The 18570-nt window shown below is 54.1% G+C and overlaps 3 protein-coding genes and 2 long non-coding RNA genes across 15 annotated transcripts; 3 read left to right on the top strand and 2 right to left on the bottom strand.

The window, feature by feature from the left end:
• The first annotated feature begins 47 nt into the window (after positions 1 to 47).
• Gpr137 (G protein-coupled receptor 137) lies at positions 48 to 3158 on the top strand. Its single transcript, XM_021642287.2, has 7 exons — positions 48 to 674; positions 755 to 804; positions 1458 to 1683; positions 1791 to 1940; positions 2064 to 2192; positions 2326 to 2444; positions 2699 to 3158. Exons 1-7 carry the CDS (start codon positions 318 to 320, stop codon positions 2856 to 2858), a joined length of 1191 nt encoding a protein of 396 aa, XP_021497962.1. The 5' UTR covers positions 48 to 317; the 3' UTR covers positions 2859 to 3158.
• A 3009-nt stretch (positions 3159 to 6167) lies between these two features.
• On the top strand, positions 6168 to 14665 carry Kcnk4 (potassium two pore domain channel subfamily K member 4). 11 transcript variants are annotated; one of them, XM_060385541.1, is made up of 7 exons: positions 6168 to 6705; positions 8162 to 8382; positions 12018 to 12144; positions 12271 to 12431; positions 12574 to 12760; positions 13133 to 13272; positions 13962 to 14660. In XM_060385541.1, exons 2-7 carry the CDS (start codon positions 8194 to 8196, stop codon positions 14352 to 14354), a joined length of 1197 nt encoding a protein of 398 aa, XP_060241524.1. In that variant the 5' UTR covers positions 6168 to 6705; positions 8162 to 8193; the 3' UTR covers positions 14355 to 14660. The 11 variants fall into 11 exon arrangements, with proteins under 11 accessions (XP_060241524.1, XP_021497929.1, XP_021497928.1 ...); XM_021642254.2 differs by having other exon boundaries at positions 6169 to 6705; positions 8117 to 8382; XM_021642253.2 differs by lacking the exon at positions 6168 to 6705 and adding an exon at positions 6807 to 6964 and having other exon boundaries at positions 8117 to 8382.
• On the bottom strand, positions 8448 to 13216 carry LOC132654703 (uncharacterized). The gene is made up of 3 exons (XR_009592397.1): positions 13107 to 13216; positions 10222 to 11269; positions 8448 to 8587 (listed from the first exon to the last, which is right to left on the bottom strand). It is a non-coding gene; the product is annotated as an uncharacterized LOC132654703 (long non-coding RNA).
• A 120-nt stretch (positions 14666 to 14785) lies between the features above and the next one.
• Catsperz (catsper channel auxiliary subunit zeta) lies at positions 14786 to 17928 on the top strand. The gene is made up of 5 exons (XM_021642304.2): positions 14786 to 15056; positions 15230 to 15542; positions 16856 to 16935; positions 17112 to 17178; positions 17819 to 17928. Exons 1-5 carry the CDS (start codon positions 15036 to 15038, stop codon positions 17926 to 17928), a joined length of 591 nt encoding a protein of 196 aa, XP_021497979.1. The 5' UTR covers positions 14786 to 15035.
• On the bottom strand, positions 15792 to 17839 carry LOC132654699 (uncharacterized). Its single transcript, XR_009592392.1, has 3 exons — positions 17199 to 17839; positions 16469 to 16566; positions 15792 to 15938 (listed from the first exon to the last, which is right to left on the bottom strand). It is a non-coding gene; the product is annotated as an uncharacterized LOC132654699 (long non-coding RNA).
• Positions 17929 to 18570: the final 642 nt, after the last annotated feature.

The following is an 18570-nucleotide window of genomic DNA, read 5'->3' as shown; positions in this document are numbered from 1 at the left end:
GGGACTCTCTGTGCCACTGCATCCTCCCATCTTGGCTCTGGAGCTGGCCCAGGGAGGACACCCCAACCCCCACTTCATTTGCCCTGAATAGGAAAGACTACCCTTAACACACTCCCGAGTGACGGGTACAGGGCCCAGGCTACCCATGCCCATTCCCCCCTGTCTCTGTTGAGGAGGAAAGGCCTGGCAACCCCAACTTCTTCCCTCCAGAGTCCCTCTCATCGCCTCCTTGCAGTTCCCACCCCGCCGTATTTATTTCCCTGGCTTCTGGCCAGCCCTCCATCTCTGTCTCTGGGTTTCAGGCCTCCCTTCTTGACATGGAGAGTAACCTGTCTGGCCTGGTCCCTGCAGCTGGGCTGGTCCCTGCACTGCCGCCTACAGTGACCCTGGGGCTGACCGCTGCCTACACTGCCCTATATGCTCTGCTCTTCTTCTCTGTCTATGCCCAGCTCTGGCTGGTGCTTCTCTATGGGCACAAGCGCTTCAGCTATCAGACAGTGTTCCTGGCACTCTGTCTGCTCTGGGCAGCCTTGCGTACCACACTCTTCTCCTTCTACTTCCGAGATACTCCCAGGGCCAACCGCCTGGGGCCCTTGCCTTTCTGGCTTCTCTATTGCTGCCCCGTCTGCCTGCAGTTCTTCACCCTGACGCTTATGAACCTCTACTTTGCCCAGGTAATCCCGGGAACTGGCGTGGTGGGAGTAGGAGGGCGAGCCCAGGGGTCCAAATGAGTGATGGGTGTCTCTGCTCCCAGGTGGTGTTCAAGGCCAAGGCGAAGCGTCGGCCAGAGATGAGCCGAGGCTTGTAAGTACTGGAGACGAATGGGTCAGTGGCAGGGAGGAGCCCACCCGTCAGGGCTGAGATGAGAAGAACATCAGGAGGGTTTGTGACAGAGCTTGGAGGAAGTGAAAGTGCCTGGAACAGATAGCTGTGATCTTGTCAGGGGGAGAGAGCCCCGACATCACCCATGGTGGAGAAATCAAGGCTCCAGTCCAGGAGATATATAAAGTCCTGCTGCACTTCTGGTGACCTTGGCTGCACCACCGCCCCTGTCCTTTTACACGGTGTCTTCCAGTTCATAAAGCTATCTCACAAGCATCTTTTCACCTCTCACCTGAGACAATGTTCTTCTCCTCACTTGAGGGATGAAGAAACTGGGGCCCAGTGAGACAGAGCAACATGCTCAAGGTCACACAGCTGGAAGAGGCCCAGTCAGGGCTCAGATCCAGATGTTTGGCTCCCCCCACCCCCAGTCTGGTGCTCTTTCTACCATGCTGTAGCTTTCAATCACCTCACCCCACTGAGCCTCAGTTTCCTCATATGCAAAAATTAGACCAGCAGGGTTTGGATTTGACTGTCTGAATTCTGATTGGCCCTGGGGTCTCCTGAGGAGTCAGGGTTGTTGGTGAGGGCCAAAGAGATCCATGGTCTGGGGCTGACTTTGCTGTGGGCTGCAGGCTGGCTGTCCGAGGGGCCTTCGTGGGTGCTTCACTGCTCTTTTTGCTGGTGAATGTACTGTGTGCAGTGCTGTCCCGCCAGCGCCAGGCACAGCCCTGGGTCCTCCTGCTGGTACGCGTCCTGGTGAGCGACTCCCTCTTCGTCATCTGTGCCCTCTCGCTTGCTGCCTGCCTCTGCCTCGTCGCCCGGCGAGCCCCCTCCACTAGCATCTACTTAGAGGCCAAGGTAGGGCCACCAACACTGATGTAGTATCCTTGGACAGAGTTCCTGAGGGTGTGGAGGAAGATAAGAGCCTCCTCTCCCTGAAGATCCTCTCTTGTTATCTCTGCCAGGGGACCAGCGTATGCCAGGCAGCTGCCATAGGGGGTGCCATGGTCCTGCTCTATGCCAGTAGGGCCTGTTACAACCTGGCAGCTCTGGCCTTGGCCCCTCGGAGCCGGCTAGATGCCTTCGATTATGACTGGTACAACGTATCTGACCAGGTAGGCATTGGTCATGGTTTGTCCCTTCTTTAGTAACCAGAGTATCTAGCCTGCAGCTGTGCAGGCTCCTGCCAGCATGGTCGGTGTGGTGGCAGGCTGTCCTCAGCCTCTGCTTTCCCCCAGGCAGATCTGGTGAATGACCTAGGGAACAAAGGCTACCTGGTGTTTGGCCTCATCCTCTTCGTGTGGGAATTGCTGCCCACCACCTTGCTGGTGGGCTTCTTCCGGGTACACCGGCCCCTGCAAGATCTGGTAGGGTCCCCAGCCACCTCTTAGTCCAGTGGAGAGGGTTGGACCCTGGGAATTCGGGTCAGGGGTCCTGGGACAGTTATGGAGGTAGGAGAATAAATATCCACAGTAGCGACTTCTTCCCCTACATCTGCAGAGCGCCAGTCGAATCCTCAATGGGCAGGTTTTTGGCTCCCGTTCCTACTTCTTTGACCGGGCTGGGCACTGTGAGGATGAGGGCTGCTCCTGGGAACACAGCCGGAGTGAGAGCACCAGGTAGGAGCCTCTACCCTGCCTGAAGTGCCTTGGGATCCTGTTTGGCTCCCTGAGACAGTGGGGACCAAGAGCTAGGCCATCGTTCCCCAACCTGTTTCAAGTGGAGCCCCCTTTGGGTCCCCAGTGCTAAATGCACCTGCCATTGCCCCTAGCATGACATGAGGCCCTCTGTTTTCAGCCTCTCTCGACTCCCCCACCTCATGAATGTAGCCCTGGGCACTGCCTGGGATTTACCTTGCTTCTCTGCCCTGCAGCATGTCCGGCAGCCTGGGCTCTGGCAGCTGGTATGGTGCCATCGGGCGTGAGCCAGGCTGGGGTGGGGCCAGCCAGACGAGGACCACTCCTCTGCTCTTCTCCCAGGTGCCAGGACCTGGCAGCCACCATCACAGCCTCTATTCCACGCCACAGACGTGATCTCCTTTCACTCCCTTTAGAGCACCCAGGCCCCAGCTCCCCTTATCCCCAGCCCCGGTGCCAAGTACATCTGCTGCTTCTTGCCCAGGATGCCAGGGGACTGTGGCTGCTTCTCCCCTCTGGCCGGCTCCTTGCTGCTCCTATCGTAGTGAGCTTGTGCCATCCCCCTAAGATGGGGACAAGGCCCCCGGGATACCAGATGCCCACAGTGCCCTGGCATGACCTCTGCTTCCACACTGGAGCCAGCTACCTCTCCTGTGCCTACCACTTAATAAACAGAGTCTGTGCCCTGTCCCTTCACCTGTCAGTTGTCTGAGTTCTGTCCCTTCTTACCTTGGCCTGTTTGGCTCAGGCTGATCAAACACCGGCCCTTAACATGGGTTGCTAGGCCGAGCAGGTGCTGCTCACCTTCATGGAGGTTAGCAGGCCCAGTAGTGGCAGAGACACTGCACAGGCCTCTGTGTCACCCAGCCTAATCTGAAACTCCTGGGGTCAAGCGATCCTCATGTCACATCTGCTCAGAGAGCTGGGGTAGAGGTTTGGGTGCCTACCCTGACTGAAGAATCATCTCTCAGGCTGGGGATGTGGCTTAATTGTTGAGCACTTTCCAGGAACGGGTAAGGCCACGGGTTGAGTCTTCATGGGAGGGGACAGGGAATCAGATCTCCATGAAACTTTCTCCTGGTTGTGCAGAGAACCATAACCCTGTCTTGGACCACACAGCACTGTAATTATGTGCCTTTTAGGAATCTGTAAATTTTTTATTACATTTCTTTATTGTGTATATGTGTGGGCTCATGTATGTACAGGCAATCCCCTCCTTCTACCATGTAGGTCTTGTAGATCCAACTCAGGCTATAAAGCTTAGTAGCAAGTGCCTTTGCCCTCTAAGCCATCTCACCAGCCCTTTAATATTTGTTCTTAGGTTTGTCTTTTGAGACAGGGTTTCTCTGGGTAGCCTTGGCTGTCCAGGAACTCACTCTAGACCAGGCTGGCCTTAAACTCACAGAGATCCACCTGCCTCTGCCTCCCTGAGTGCTGGGATTAAAGGCATGTACCACCACGCTCAGCTAGCTTTTTAAAATTTTATTATTATTATTAATTACAATTTATTCACTTTGTATCCTGGCTGTAGCCTCCACTAGCTTTTTTTTTTTTTAATGGCATGTATTTATTTGTCTATATGTTTCTGTGTATATGGACAAGCACATATGGGCATGGGACATATAAAGGTCAGACAACAACTTACTAGTTGGTTCACTCCTTTCTCTATATGGATGGGGCATAAAACTTATGTCATCAGGCTTCATGGCAAGGACCTTTACCCACTGAGCCATCTCAGTGGCCCAGTTCTAGCTTTTTAAGACAGGGAGCTTATTACATGAAGATGACTTACTTTGACCTCCTGAATCTCTGGCCTCTACCTTCCCTCCAACTGCTGTGATTACAGCATGCACCACCATGCCTGTACTCTACCTAGCCTTCTCTCTGCACCCCCCCTCCAAGATTTATTTTTAAATTAAAAGAAGGAGGCGAAGCCGCTGCAGCAGCAGTGGTGGTATACACCTTTAACTCCAGTACTAGGGAGGCAGAGGCAGGTGGAGCTCTGTGAGTTCAAGGCCAGCCTGGTCTACAGACAGGACAGCCAAGGCCACACAAAGAAACCCTGTCTCAAAAGAACAAACATTTTAATTTATGTATAGGTGTATATGTACCTGTATCTGTGTGTAGTTCCCAAGGAGGTCAGAAGAGGTCGTCAGTTCCCCTGGAGCTAGAGTCAGAAGCTGTTGTGAGTATGCCCATGCTGGAAACTGAGCTTAGGTCTTTTGCAGGAGCAGCAAGTGCTCACAAGCAGTAAGCCATCTCCATAGCCTGTTAGGCATCTTGTGCTCTAATGGATTAAGTTTTGTGGAGGCTCAGTTCCTATAATACATACTTATTTTAAGTGTGTGTGTTTGTGCGCATGCATACATGGACACACACACACACACAGATAGAGCCAGGAAAACCTGTGTGGGTTCCAGGAATCAAACTTGGGATTTCAGGCTTGGTGGCAAACAGCCTTATGCTGCACTGAGCCATCTCACTGGCCTGAGGCCTGGTTTCAGTCACTACCTCTCATGTAGCTTTCATGTGTCAGGTTTATGGAAGGCTTATAAAGGGGTTGCTTCTGTGGCATAGCTCCATCTCCTTGCCTGGGATGGGTTCGCGCTGGCTGCCTGGCCACTTACATGCTAGGTCAGCTCCTGGTACACGCCTCCTATTGCCCCCAACAGTTTCCTCACTGCCCTGGGGTTCCTGACATCCTGGCAGATCCACACTGTGGTTCAGGATTGCTAAGCAGAGCCTGAACGCCCGTAAACCTGGTGATTCCAGCGGAGCAACCCGTCTGCCTTGAAGCCCTTTCTTTGGGACTGTCCTGGAGCCAGGTCCACAAGGTCTCAGAACAGCAGAGGCTCAGGACTTCAGCAGTAAGCTGGACAATCACTTTTGGTTGGAAGCGAAGTTGCCAGCACTTATAGGACACTTAATTGTGTGTGCCAGGCTTCAAGCATTTATAAACACTGACCTCGGCTGGGCTGTGGTGGCTCAGCACTTGAGAGGCAGAGACAAGCAGATATCAGTGAGTTTGAGGCCAGCCTGGTCTACAGAGCAAGTTCCAGCCCAACCAAGGCTAAAAAAAAAAAAAAACACACACACAAAAAACAAAATTCTGTCTTGAAAAAACAAACAAAGCCGGACCTGGCTTTAATCCCAGCACTCAGAGAGGCAGAGGCAGGCGGCAGCCAAGGCTACACAGAGAAACCCTGTCTTGAAAAACCAAACCCCTCCCCCCCAAAAAAAAGAAAAGAAACAAAATGAAACAAAAGAAGAAGAAGAAAAAAAAAAAAAACACTGACCTCTTAAATACTGCAATCTGCACCCACAGTTAGGTAATCACCCTTTTGCTTAAGTGAGAACAGAAAGGCTCTGGAGAGTTTGGTACCCTGCTCTGGCCCCCCACCATCTGGGGTGGTCTCACCTTAAACTCTAGGCTTAAAAGTACTGACCTCACTGCTAAACCTGACCCATTGTGGCGCACACCTTTAATCCCAGCACTCAGGAGGCAGAGGCAGGCAGATCTCTTGAGTTTAAGGGCACCCTAGTCTACAGAGTAAGTTCCAGGATGGCCAGGACTACACAGAGAAACCCCGCCTCCAAACCCAAAACAACAACAAAAGTACTGACCGCCAGGGCATAGGATCTCAGAATGCTACAGGAGAGACTTTTCGGAGATCGGTAAAGGAATGGCTATGAACATGAACAGGGAACGGCAAAGACAGGATAGGACCCAGCCTTAGCTGTTCAGAAAATGCTAGCACTCTTCCTGCTGGGATTAGCAGGCAGCAGATGGCCCCCTGGGGCTGACTCCGGAGGGGGGGGGGCGGTGAGAATCAGAGATGGGGGGTGCAGCCAGAGGAACAAGAGGTACTCCATCAGTGACTTCCCAGAGCTGGGACCCAACCCATCCAGGTGGCCCCAAAGTGATCTCCCCACCTTCCGCCCCCACATTGCCCTTTCTCCCTAAGGGCCTGTCCCTCCCAAGTGCCAAGCCGAAGGACCAGACTATCCCCATGGGCGGAGAAATGAGGGCTCTTCCCAGTCCAGTAATAGATGTAGAAGATTCCAGGAGATGAGTGTGGCGGCTGTCCGGAGCCCAGGGCCAGCTGATGTCCAGGTTAGGGCAGCTCTGGGGCTCCGATTCCAGCCTGGAAGTTTGGACTCGGCGTCGACCCTTCTCTTGCTCTTCTGCCACTCACTGGCCAGGACAGGCTAGGATTGGGAAACCCAGAGGCTGCAGCTTCAGGTAAAGGGCTGGGTGCAAGGCGGTTGGCAGTTAGAGCCGGTGGCGAGGGTGCGGCACGTAGGGGGACGCAGCTCTGGTAGGGTTAAGCTCCCAGGGAGGGGGGCTTTTGACGGCGGGAGGAGGGGGGTGTCCCAGCCAGACGGCCGCCCTCTCAGTCCCCGGACTGCTGCCGCCACCTCCGTAGCCTAGCCCGCAGCCGCTCGAGGCAGCGCGGGAGACCTGGCCGCAGCCAAAACCGCAGCCACAGTGGGGGCAGACAGTAAGTGCGGTGCAGGCGCGGGAATGTGGATCCCAGGCCCCGGGAGCTGGGAGGCCGCCGGCAGGGCCGGACGCCCAGCCGCGGCGCACGGATGTCTTCGAGTGGTACGATCGGGCGTCCAGTCACCGGTCACGCTCCGAGGCGTCGGCGTAAGGACGCGGGGGAGGTGGTGGGAGCAAGCGGCTGGCGTGCGGTGTCACGCGGGACCTCTGTGTGTGTGTGTGTGTGTGCGCGCGCGCGCGCGTGTGTGCACTCCTGCTCATGGACCTCTAGGGTAGCTCGGCAGGGCGGGGACGCCCATGGGGACGCCCATGGTGCCGCGGTGTCGGGTTGTGCAGGGGTCTGCAGGAGCACGGTGCAGTGCTGTGCATGCAGCCTGGGCAGCGCGCAGCTACCGCCGCAGGGTGGAGTGTGGGCGCGTGCAGCGGGCAGTGTATGTACGTGTGCGCGCACCTGCCATCTCCCGCTGCCCCCTAGGTGACAGCTGTCCTGTGGGCTGCTGTGTTCATGCTGCCCTTCCCACCCTGTGCCTCGTTTCTTCTGGGAGCCCGGGGCCCACCTTTCCTTTCCCTGGCTCTGGGCCAAGCTGCTACCCTGCAGCCAGATCCGCCTCGGGGTTCCTCGAAAGCCCAGAGGGCGGGTAGGGACCCTGGAGGAGCTCCACCCCGCTGATCCCTGCTAGACTGGACTCGGGAAAGGAAGGAGGGGACAGATGCATCCGAGGAGGCTGCCACAGCCGCAGTGGGAGAGCCAAGTACGGACCTGCTATTCCTGTCTCCCATTCTCCAGCCTCTCCTCCCCCTTTCCCTTGGAACACCCTGGTCTTCCCATGGTCTTCTCCAAGGCAGGCTCCCTATTCCTCACAACTCCCCACACTCTCTCACTCACCCAGCCTGGTGGTGTCTCCTTCCTCCTCCCACTCTCCTGATGGCTCCTCCGGGGAGGTAAGAAGGAGGATGGAGGGGGAGGCCTAGGTGTTAGTACCTAGAACCAGGTGTCAGGCCAGAGGATGTGTGTGTGCGTGCGTGTACACAGTATGAACAGGAAAGCTAGGGGCTCCAAAACCTTGGGGGGAGGGGTGTCTAAGATAGAGGAGGAGGGTGTGGATGTCATATCTCTTCTTGACCCCATCATTCTTGATTTGGCCTGCAGTGACCACTGCTCCCCAGGAGTCCCCTTCTGCTCCTCCCCAAACAGGGAGCGGAGCTGGACCTGCCTCTGGAAGGGCCATGCGCAGCACCACACTCCTGGCCCTGTTGGCCCTCGTGCTGCTTTACTTGGTATCTGGGGCTCTAGTGTTCCAGGCTCTGGAGCAGCCGCATGAGCAGCAGGTGCAGAAGGAGCTGGAGGATGGCCGGGACCAGTTTCTGAAGGAGCATCCATGTGTGAGCCCGAAGACCCTGGAGGGGCTCATCAAGGTGGGTTGGCAGGGTTGGCCAGCAGCGGGGTGCTCAGCGCGCTGCTTCCAGACACGCATGTTTGTCTGAGGACAGGGTAGGTCCTGGCATCTCCCCCAGGGCTGTTGAGCAGGAGCTGGGGTCCCGGTGTCTGTTTGCAGTATGCTGGCCATGCTGTTGCTTGTCTTGGCTGGCACCAGGCTGTGCTCCCGGAATGTCGTCTTCCCTGTGTGGCGGTGAGCAGGAGGAAGGGAAGATGGACAAATGAATGGCTGGAGCAGGTGGGATGCTAAATTTGCGCAGGTCAGACACCATTAGGTCACCAGACCAAATCCTGGACGCTCAGTCACATGTGACTTTCAGCTAAACGGCCTGATTTAAATATGACCCTGGTAATGATTTTTGGTTTTTTGAGACAGGAGCTTGCTCTGTAGACCTGACTGGACTGGCACTCACGGTGCCACACAAATTGACCTCGAACTCTGGGCTGTCTTGTTTTGCCTCAACCTCCAGAGCACTGGGATTACTGGTTTGAGCTACCACACCTGGCCCCCTGCAGAGTTTTTACTTGTTAAGGTTGGCTGCTCCTCCCACACCAGTTCCTATGCATTTTTTCAGTGAGAACACTGTGAAAACCTCCCCCCTCCCGTGCTCCCAAGTTCGCACATAAACAAGTAACAGATGATTCAGGAGGGCTTCTGTTCATACCACTGTGGATGCCAATTTAGGGGCCCCTCCTCCTTAGGACTCATGCTTACCAGTCAAGCAAGGGGTGTTCTACGTTGCCTTTGATCGGCCTCCATCCCGCCCCTAAGGGAAGCTCTGGGACTTCAGCTTGCGTGGGTCCAGTTAGTGAGCCCCTGTGTCACTGTTGGGAAAGCTGTCATACTGGAAGTCTCGTACTGCTCACTTGACAGAAGAGTATCCCTCATTCCCTGACTGTTCTTTGTGGAGGGTCTGCATGTAAGCCTCAGCACCCCAACTGATTCTTAAGGTGGCAGGATCCACTGCCAAGATCAGGGTAGAGTCATGCATCTCTCCCACTTGCAGAAATCAGGACAAGATCTGCTCAGAAGTGGCTGGGTGGAAAGTGCGCCTGGCCAGACCACAGGGCAGAGAGAGGGAGGGAGCCTGACCTATTTATCTTCACAATGGAATTGCTTTATTCTGGGATGAGAGAGAAGAAAAGGAGAGACAGGGAACCTGGAAGAGGGTGTGACTGGCGCTTTGCTTCTCTTCCACACCAGGAATTAGTGGGTCCTGCAGCAATTGTACACCTATGTGTGCTATGTGTGGGGAGCTGCAAACAATGGGGTGAGGCTGATGGGGCCTCTCCCTGGAGGGCTTCACATCCAAGGAGCAGATCAGGGATAGACAGATCAAGTAGAAAGCAGTGGGCAAAGAAGGAAATTTTCTTCCTTCTTCATTGAGCACCTGCTGGTTGCTGGGCCTTGGGTTGTGTGCTGGGAGTTGAGGGAGATGCAGAGGCTTTGGGAAGAGCCAGCGGTTGGAAAGTACTGAGTGAGAGGGACAGAATTTAGGGTGTGGAAGCAAACAACCCCCAAGCCTAGGGACAGCATAACAACAGTGTGGAAGCCAGCAAGCTTAGAGTGTGGAGCAGACACTGGAGATGGCAGCATCATTTGAAACAAAGATTTGAATACACTGGATGATTAAAGATTTGGAGGATGTGGGGGAATGTTGCAAAATAAAAATTAAATCAGGAGCCTAGAACTCAAGAGGCAGAGGGAGGTGAATGAATCTCTCAGTTTGAGGCCAGCCTGGTCTACAGAGTGAGTTCCAGGACAGCCAGGGCTACATAGAGAAACCATGTCTCAAGAAAACCAAACATTAACTTACTGGGGCTGGTGAGATGGTTAGGCAGTTTGGAGCACTTGTTGTTCTTCTGTGGGACTGTGGTTCCTAGCATCCAGTGGGTCTGGAGAACCTGACACCTCCTTCGGGCCTCTGTTGGCACCAGCGTGCTCATGATACACATACATACATACATGCAAGAAAAAAAAAGACATATAAAAAAGTTAAATCACTTTTAATCAGACAGTTCACATCCTTATTTCAAAAATCATCATTATAGAAAATGACACCACCTCAGAAAATCTGGGAAGAAGGTTGCTGTATTTTTGGGGTGCAAAAAATCAGAACCTGGGAAAAGGTTGAGACTAGTTTGGAAAAAGTGCTTGTGGCTCAAACCTGTAATCTCAGCTTGCAGGCTGAGGAAGGAGGATTGTTATGAGGTCCGGGTTAGCTTGGGCTACTGAATAGGACCCGACCCCATCATTCAAAACAAAATCAAACAAACCTCCAACAGAGAGTGGGGAGGGGCTGTGGCTTAGCTGGTAGAGTACTTACCTAGCCTGCTGCAGGCTTGGGTTAGCTCTCCAGCAATGCAAAAACTGGTCAGGGTAGCTCACGCCTAGAATTCCAGCACTTAGTAGAAGACCAGGAGTTAAAGGCCATCTTTGACTAGAAGTGAGTTAAGAGACTAGCCTAGGCCACATGAGGCATTTCCTCAAAATAATAAATAAATAAATAAATGCTGGACTACAGAGTCTAGACTCTCCTTTGGACGAAGCAGAGCCTTGAGGGTTTGCAGCAGTTACTCTAGGGAGGGTGAAATCCAAGTGGGTCTTGCCAATGGGGACTGTCATCAGGGATGTGAGACAGGCTGTGAACTTCCCTGTGGATTCTCTCCTTGTTTAATTCGGGGAAGGGTGTCCCCTTCACATCCTTTTCTGGTGCTCTGATGCAAGCAAGCTCTTTCCAGACACAGACTCTTCCCCTGGAGGATCCGCAGGCAGGCAGGAAAGGCTAGTACTTGGCTTCTTCAGTCATGCTTATTGGGCACCGCATGAAGTCAGATGGATTTGAGCGCATACATATAAGCATCCTAAAATTGGCCACAAAATGGGATATGTAAACTTTTCTGTAGAGAAGACCTCACCTTTCAATACATTGTTTTAAAGGCCACACATTCAGACTCAGTTTCCTCAGGAGCAGTGACAGTGGGGATGTCTGTAGCAGCTGGAACTCACAGGTCATAACTACCCATGTGGGAAGTTACCCAGCAAATACGAAGTGGTTATTCTTCAGCTGGATCCGTGATAGTGGTGTTCTGACGATCACTCCCATGTGACGGAGGAGAAAACTAAGGCACCATGCTCAAGGTTGCCAGGATTAGAGTCTGGGCATCCTGGTATTTATGCTTCTCGCTGTAAAATTGGGATTCTTTCATGTGAAGTCAGTTATGGTGGCTTATGCCTGTAATTCCAGCACTTGGAAGGCTGACACAGGAAGGATCAATAGTTCCAGCCTGGACTACTCACCATGTTTCAGGGCAGCTTGGGATACATAGTGAAATGCTGTTTCAAAAAACCAAACCAACCAATCACCAAAAAAAAAAAAAAAAACAAACAAAAACAAAAACAAAAAAAAACCCCAAAACAAAACAAAACAAACCAAACAAACAAACAAAAAACCTTAGGTAGAGGGAGTGAGAGACACTGTCAGAAACTAAAACCACAGAGGAGGGAAGGAGAGAGAGCTACAGAGCCAATAAAGTACCTAAAGGGAGAGGGCTGGGAGTTAGCCAGCTGGAGGGAAGGACTAAGGTTCCTCTTGTGCGCCTTGTCCTGCAGCTCGTGGCTGACACCCTGGGAGGGGGTGCAAACCCAGAAACCAGTTGGACCAATAGCAGCAACTACTCATCAACTTGGAACCTGGGCAGAGCCTTCTTTTTCTCGGGGACCATCATCACTACCATCGGTGGGGGAGGAGATGGGGCATGTGGAGGGAGGCAAGGGCAAGGAGTTTCCCTGTGGGGGAAGGTGCAGGGAGAGGCAAGGGGTACCAGGTGGAGCCTAGACTCTCTGCCCTGTCCCCTCTATCTAGGCTATGGCAATACAGCCTTACACACAAATGCCGGGCGTCTCTTTTGCATCTTCTATGCACTGGTGGGGATCCCGCTGTTCGGGATGCTGCTGGCGGGAGTCGGGGACCGGCTGGGCTCTTCTCTGCGCCGGGGCATCGGTCACATCGAAGCAATCTTCTTGGTGAGCTGCACTATGCCCCCTCATAGGGTCCTCTTCCCTAGGTCCTCAGCATGTGAGTGCGCCAGAATGAGGGTAGTGGGTGGGAGAATGGAACTGGAGGCGACCGGATCTCAGTGGCCCTAACTACCACCCCTCCCCACAGAAGTGGCACGTGCCGCCAGGGGTGGTGAGGATCCTGTCTGCGGTGCTCTTCCTGCTGATTGGCTGCCTGCTCTTTGTCCTCGCTCCCACCTTCGTGTTCTCCTATATGGAGAGCTGGAGCAAGCTGGAAGCCATCTACTTTGTCATAGTGACACTCACCACCGTGGGCTTTGGCGATTTTGTGCCCGGTGAGGCTGACTTCGCCCAGCACATCCCTTAAGCCCTTTATTTCTGCACTCCGCCTATACGCCCCTCTGGGACGTTTGCCCGAGCATCCATTCCCACCACGGACCGCACGCACCATACATCCTTCCGGCAGGCAGCCCCTGCTGCCCGAGTCCCGTGCATGGTCACACATAGATGAAGTTCACCTCTTGCCTGCTCTTATCACACACAATTACAGCCTGTACACACTCACACTGCACACTCCGGCACACTCCCTTTTTCTGGGGAGGGGCACTGTCTCAGCAAGGTGCAGAAAGCCCGCTGTGGACCAGAGGCTCACACGCTTGCCTCTTGCCCCCATCCACTTACTTTTTCCCTCCCTGTGAACCGTTTAGGTGATGGCACCAGTCAGGACTCTCCAGCCTATCAGCCCCTGGTGTGGTTCTGGATCTTGTTTGGCCTAGCCTACTTCGCCTCCGTGCTCACCACCATCGGTAACTGGCTGCGAGCGGTGTCCCGCCGCACGCGGGCAGAGGTACGAGCTCCAGGGTCGGTTTTTTCCGCCGCGCATGCGCTCTGCATGTCACCTGTGTGGGGCGCCCTTAGCAGCCCTGATCAGCCTAGCTCCCCTCCAAAATGTGGGCTTCTCAGAAACTGAGACCCCGAGCACGCGCTACCAGAACATGGGACAACTTCAGGTTTGCCAGACATCGCACAACCTCGGCCTTCATGAACAGATAGGGTCGCCAGGGTTAGCAAATAAAAATTCAGAGAGACGAGGTGGTGTCTGTAAATCCCAGCACTTGGTAGCAGAGCAGAGTCAGGAGGATTCCCCAGAGTTCAGACTGGCCTGGGCTCTAGAATGAGACTCTGTTTCAAAAACAGCAAAACAAGAAAGGCCAGTTACAGGGGAATTTCAGACAAAACGACGAAGACAATTTTAAAATCTGCCCCAAATATTGTATGAGACATACTGATTCTGCAGTTTATCTGAAACCTGCATTTTGCTAGCCGACTACAGAGAGGCTGTGAAGGCCCACACAAAACTGGAGCTTTCTAGAAAGGCTCGTGGGGAAGGGGTGCTCCGGGCCAATGCAGGAAGACAGTGTGCCTCTGGGTCATTCTTAGGCTGAGGTTCTAGGGTTAGAGGAAAAGGTGGATGCGATTGGTGAAGGGGCAGCTTCCGGCGTTGCGGTAAGCGGACACCTTTTCTTCTCTGTGCAGATGGGTGGCCTCACGGCGCAGGCTGCTAGCTGGACCGGCACAGTGACAGCACGAGTTACACAGCTAGCCGGGTCCAGCACCCCACCGCCAGAGAAGGAGCAAGCCCTCTTGCCCTCCTCTCTGCCCGCACCGCCTGGAATTGTAGAGTCAGCCCCCAGACCAGGATCCCCAGCTCCCCCAGAGAAGGTCGAGACGCCTTCCCCGCCCACTGCCTCAGCTCTGGATTACCCCAGTGAGAATCTGGCCTTTATCGATGAATCCTCAGACACGCAGAGTGAGCGCGGCTGCGCCCTGCCTCGTGCGCCCCGGGGTCGTCGCCGTCCCAACCCCCCCAGGAAGCCCGCTAGACCCCGGGGTCCTGCGCGTCTCCGAGACAAGGCCGTTCCGGTGTAGGGGCAGGATCTCTGGCCGGGACCGCGCCGCCCCGCCAGGGGCTTCGTTCTTGCTTGATGCTCAGGCATGCCTGGCTTATTTGACCAAAGAGCCCTCTTTTGTTCCACGCGATCGCAACCCTGCGAGGAGTCCAAGGGTTGCCAAATGCCACCGCTCTTCCCCTGCTGGTTCCAGCCACTTCCAAATCCCACCATCCAAAACTTTCTATCTCCTGCCCTGGCCGGGTTTGTCCCTCACACCTCATAACTGTGCCTCAGAACCTGCATCAATAAAAGAAAACTGCACCACCGAGAGAGTGCTGCTGGGACCCGCGTGGGTGTGCGAGGGCTTTTCTCGTGCCACTGTGAATGTGTGTGTGTGTGGGGGGGAGTTGTCAACCCGCTGCCATCGCTGGGTTACCCACACAGGTCAAGTCTTGGCCCTTTTGGTTGAGCTTAGGTACTCAGAGCCTGAAGGAGAGCCGGACTAGGAACTGAACTGGACGGGGCATCTTCAATCTTGGCATCAATATTGGGTGTGGGAGCAATTTAAAGTCTTGACATCTGCAGTTCGAAGTCACCTCCCGCGAGACCACTATCTCTATCCTGGAGGAGACTCTGCTCCTCCCCCTTCCTGGAGCGTGACTCCCCCACCCCCTTCTCGACTGAGCCCTGTGGAGATTGGTCCGTTGGTGCGGGAACGATGGAGGAAACCCCTCTCAAAGTAAGAAGTCTGCCCGAGCCTCCCGGGGCCCAGACGCACTTTAGGAGTCCTTCAGGCCTCCAGAGTAGCCTGGGTGCTCGGCAGCTCCCCTAGAGGCCCCATTCCAGCCCATCATCCCTGCCCTCTCCAGCACCCCGAGTTCCTTGGCTTCCTTCCTTGTGTGTGACCCGCAGCCTGCGCCCAAACACGCACACCATCGCCACAGCTCCATCAGATCGAACCTGTTCGGAGGTGTCCTCCGTAACCTATGGAGCACGATCACGATGACCACGATGACAAACGTGTCGGTGTCAGACATCTGCGAGGACTTCGAAGAGGAGATTAAAGACAGCAAGCCTCACAGGTACAGCCAGACCATTTCTATGAAGGAGAACCTCAACCTCAAGCCAGAGGAGATCCAGCAGCAAGCACGTTTAGGGCTGTTGCTGCACGGTAGAAGGTCGCCGGGCGTCGTAGAGGAGCGTGAAGAATCCATGCTCTCCTTAGGTCAGTGTGGTCTCCAGGAGGCGGTGGTGTGCCACAGGGGTGGGGATAGCCGGAGTGTCAGCTAACTTCCCTTCCCGCGAAACGGGGCTAAGCCCTAAGAATCCCAAGTTTCTGGGATTTCTTGGGAGTGGGTGCAGGTAGGAATCTTTACGCTTCAACTCACCCAATCTTTGGGCGCCCCCTACCGGGAAGGTGTCCTACTACGAGGAACCCAAGAAACACGGAAAGGAGTGCAGGCAGACAGGGCAGTGAAGACATGGTGGTTTTCTTATTTGTTGAATGTGGCGCTGGAGAGTCCAACCGAGGACGTCACCCAGGTTAGGAACGTCCTCTCCCACTGAGCTGCAGTCCGAGCCTCCCTCCCATGTGCATTTAATTTCCTCATCACTTCGCCAGCTGAAAAGACAGTTCATTCCTCGCTTGGATCTGGCTGTTTTGAAGTGTCTCTTTTGGTCAATAGTTGTGTGTGTGTGTGTGTGTGTCTCACTATATATGTAGCCCAAGATGACCTTGGATTCCCGGTATCTTCTGGAGTGTTGGGATTACACACATTTACTACTATGTCTCACTTGGTCAAAAACATTTTTAAGTATATATTCCAGTATGCCAAGGATTGTTTGAGCTTTGTGTGCCCATCCTCTGTCCCCTCCATTTCTACCTTCATCAAGGAATGAGCACTGATAACAACCCAGGTATGGAAGTGTATGCCCTTGTTCCCAGCATTTAGGGAGGTAGAGGCCGGTGGATATCTGTGAGTTCCAAGCCAGCCCGGTGTAGACATCAAGTTCCAGGACAGTTAGGTCCACATAGTGGTCCACATAGAGAACCTATCTAGCCAAACAAGCTAAATACCAATATAGCAATTGACATCTGCTGAACTTGTTATATATCGGACATAGGACTTCTGTAGCCTTCCCACATCATACCTGCCACAAGAGACCATTCCAGGCAGGGGAACGCAGCTGACTGGTAGAGTTCTTTCATAGCTTATACAAGGTCCTGGGTTCAATTTTCAACAACACACCTAACACAGGACACACAATTCATAAGAGGGAACTGCTATGACTCCATTTACAGGTGATGAATCAAAAAGAGTCTCCAAGCCTCAAACAGTAGGACAGTTGTTTCTGGATCCCTGTTGGGTAGGATTCTAAAGCCCACGGTTGAAACCAGTGTCACATATGGTCTTCAAAAGGCAGTACCTGGAACTAATCTGAGAACCCCACCCCCACCATGCGCCCACCCACTAACAACTGTGCTCCGGGCAGACCCAGGAGCCTGAAGATGACAGATTTATCTTTTCATTTCTCCAGTAAAGTCTGGTTCAGAGTCATCAGACAGTCTGTCAAAGCAAATGCCACATCAAGCCTACTGGACAGAGCAGCAGAACAGGGTTAGAGGGGCCAGGAGACTGCTGGGGCGGGAAGTGGGCAGGAGGTGGGCAGGTTGAGGCCTGTAGGAGTGGCAGAGTGGGGCAGGTTTCAGGAGAGCGGGGCAGGTAGGCTGGGGAGGTCACGTGGGGAGCATTTCAGCTCCAGACAGAACTGGGGTCCCTTGGTTGTTTTCCAGCTGCCCCTGCCCCTGATGGAACTCATGGAGAATGAAGTTCTGGACATTCTCAACAAAGCCCTCGGCAGTGAGCACCCCACACCCTACCTTTCACAGAATATCCTGGTGGCTTTGGCAGGGCCTGGGGCTGCGGGAGTGGAGTTTCCGGATGTGTATGTCTTGTCAGATCCCATTAGCACTCAAAAGTACTCCAAGGGCTCCCTAAAAATTAAAAGTCAAGACACTAGGCACAGGAGACTCAGAAGACTTAAAAAGAGTCCCTTTCTAGCGGGTCTGTTTTCTCCACGTGTCCAGTGTAATGACAGAGAGCCTTTGTTTAGTTTTGCTTCACTCCCAGGTGGGGGAGCTGTGACACATCTGGATCATTTGGGTAAATTTATTGGATATTGAATTATCTGGGTAGCCAGATTATGATATAGGAGCATATAGAGGGAAGAAAGGGCCACATGGTTAGTTTGAGTGGGTGGGCCAGGAGGAGGCTGGTTCTCACTGCTCTCGGTTCAGGCTTTTAGCATCTTCTTCAGCCTTCTTCGCTTCCGTTCTTCACATAGCACCTAGGAGATCCAAAATTCTCCATACTAACAAAGACCCAAACCCAGCATTGATTGCCACATCGTATCACCTGTGGTTCCTCAAATCACACTGTGGGACAGGAAAAACCTTTGAGGTTGCTTACGGCCCTGCACTCAGCTCTGTCCTCTTCCTAGCGTATAAGTCCACGATTGGCAGGAACCACTTCATGACGAAACAGCTGCAGGGGTACATCGAGGAGCTCAAGAAGCGCCGGAACAGAAGGCTCAACTGCACGGCTGTGTGAACCTCCAGCTCAGGTGGCCGACGAGATGTCAGCCCCGTGCCCTGTCCCGTCCCCCAGACCCAACTTCGACCCCATCTGCATGGAATTTGAGCCCTAGAGAAATTAAAGAGTCTAGGCATGGTTCCGGAATCAGTGCGTGGTTGCTTGCGTGAGGCGGACGCACGTGGCCCCGCCTTTCCCTGTGACCTTCATTCGGTCACCGCAGTGACCTTGAGTTTTCTCCGCTCGGCTCTCATCAGCACAGCCTCCCAGGAATTCGCAAACCAAGGCTACTGGCCTGTTTTAGGTCTGCTTCCTCTAACCTAAGGGTCCGCAGATGTGCTAGCCTACCAAGTCTGTCAAGTGTCCCATCAACATTGGGTTGGGGGGGGGAGTAGCGCCTCCGTTAGGCCCCACCCCTCATGCATATGCAGCAATACAAACCCGCCCTCTCATTTACATACACGTTCAGCGCACGTAGAGTCCATTGAGAGACCACGCCCACTCCTGAAAGGCGGAGCACCGCCTACCTCCGTGACGCCAAAGCGCCCCGGCTCCTCCCCGCTCTGGCTCCGCATCCTCGCGCCTAGCTTAGGCTCAGACCCCGCCCCCGGGGCGGCCGCGCACGCGTGTGTCTCGCCAAGGCCCGCCCACTGGCCTTCG

Source organism: Meriones unguiculatus, chromosome 1 (genome assembly GCF_030254825.1).
Source record: "Meriones unguiculatus strain TT.TT164.6M chromosome 1, Bangor_MerUng_6.1, whole genome shotgun sequence".
In the NCBI taxonomy this organism is placed as follows: domain Eukaryota; kingdom Metazoa; phylum Chordata; class Mammalia; order Rodentia; family Muridae; genus Meriones; species Meriones unguiculatus.
Note: the sequence above shows the minus strand (reverse complement) of the source record. Positions and strands in the feature narration are given on the sequence as shown.

What these genes read in the sequence shown, in the direction of transcription:
- Gpr137 (XM_021642287.2), top strand. Translation starts at nt 318, where the DNA reads ATGGAGAGTAACCTGTCTGGCCTGGTCCCTGCAGCTGGGCTGGTCCCT. An exon ending in GCATCTACTTAGAGGCCAAG is followed by an intron (nt 1,684 to 1,790) that starts GTAGGGCCACCA and finishes TATCTCTGCCAG; the next exon opens with GGGACCAGCGTATGCCAGGC. An exon ending in AGCCGGAGTGAGAGCACCAG is followed by an intron (nt 2,445 to 2,698) that starts GTAGGAGCCTCT and finishes TCTGCCCTGCAG; the next exon opens with CATGTCCGGCAGCCTGGGCT.
- Kcnk4 (XM_060385519.1), top strand. Translation starts at nt 7,056, where the DNA reads ATGTCTTCGAGTGGTACGATCGGGCGTCCAGTCACCGGTCACGCTCCG. An exon ending in CCCTGGAGGGGCTCATCAAG is followed by an intron (nt 8,383 to 12,017) that starts GTGGGTTGGCAG and finishes CTTGTCCTGCAG; the next exon opens with CTCGTGGCTGACACCCTGGG. An exon ending in CTTTGGCGATTTTGTGCCCG is followed by an intron (nt 12,761 to 13,132) that starts GTGAGGCTGACT and finishes TGAACCGTTTAG; the next exon opens with GTGATGGCACCAGTCAGGAC.
- Catsperz (XM_021642304.2), top strand. Translation starts at nt 15,036, where the DNA reads ATGGAGGAAACCCCTCTCAAA. An exon ending in TGGAGGAAACCCCTCTCAAA is followed by an intron (nt 15,057 to 15,229) that starts GTAAGAAGTCTG and finishes TGTGACCCGCAG; the next exon opens with CCTGCGCCCAAACACGCACA. An exon ending in AGAATCCATGCTCTCCTTAG is followed by an intron (nt 15,543 to 16,855) that starts GTCAGTGTGGTC and finishes TCATTTCTCCAG; the next exon opens with TAAAGTCTGGTTCAGAGTCA.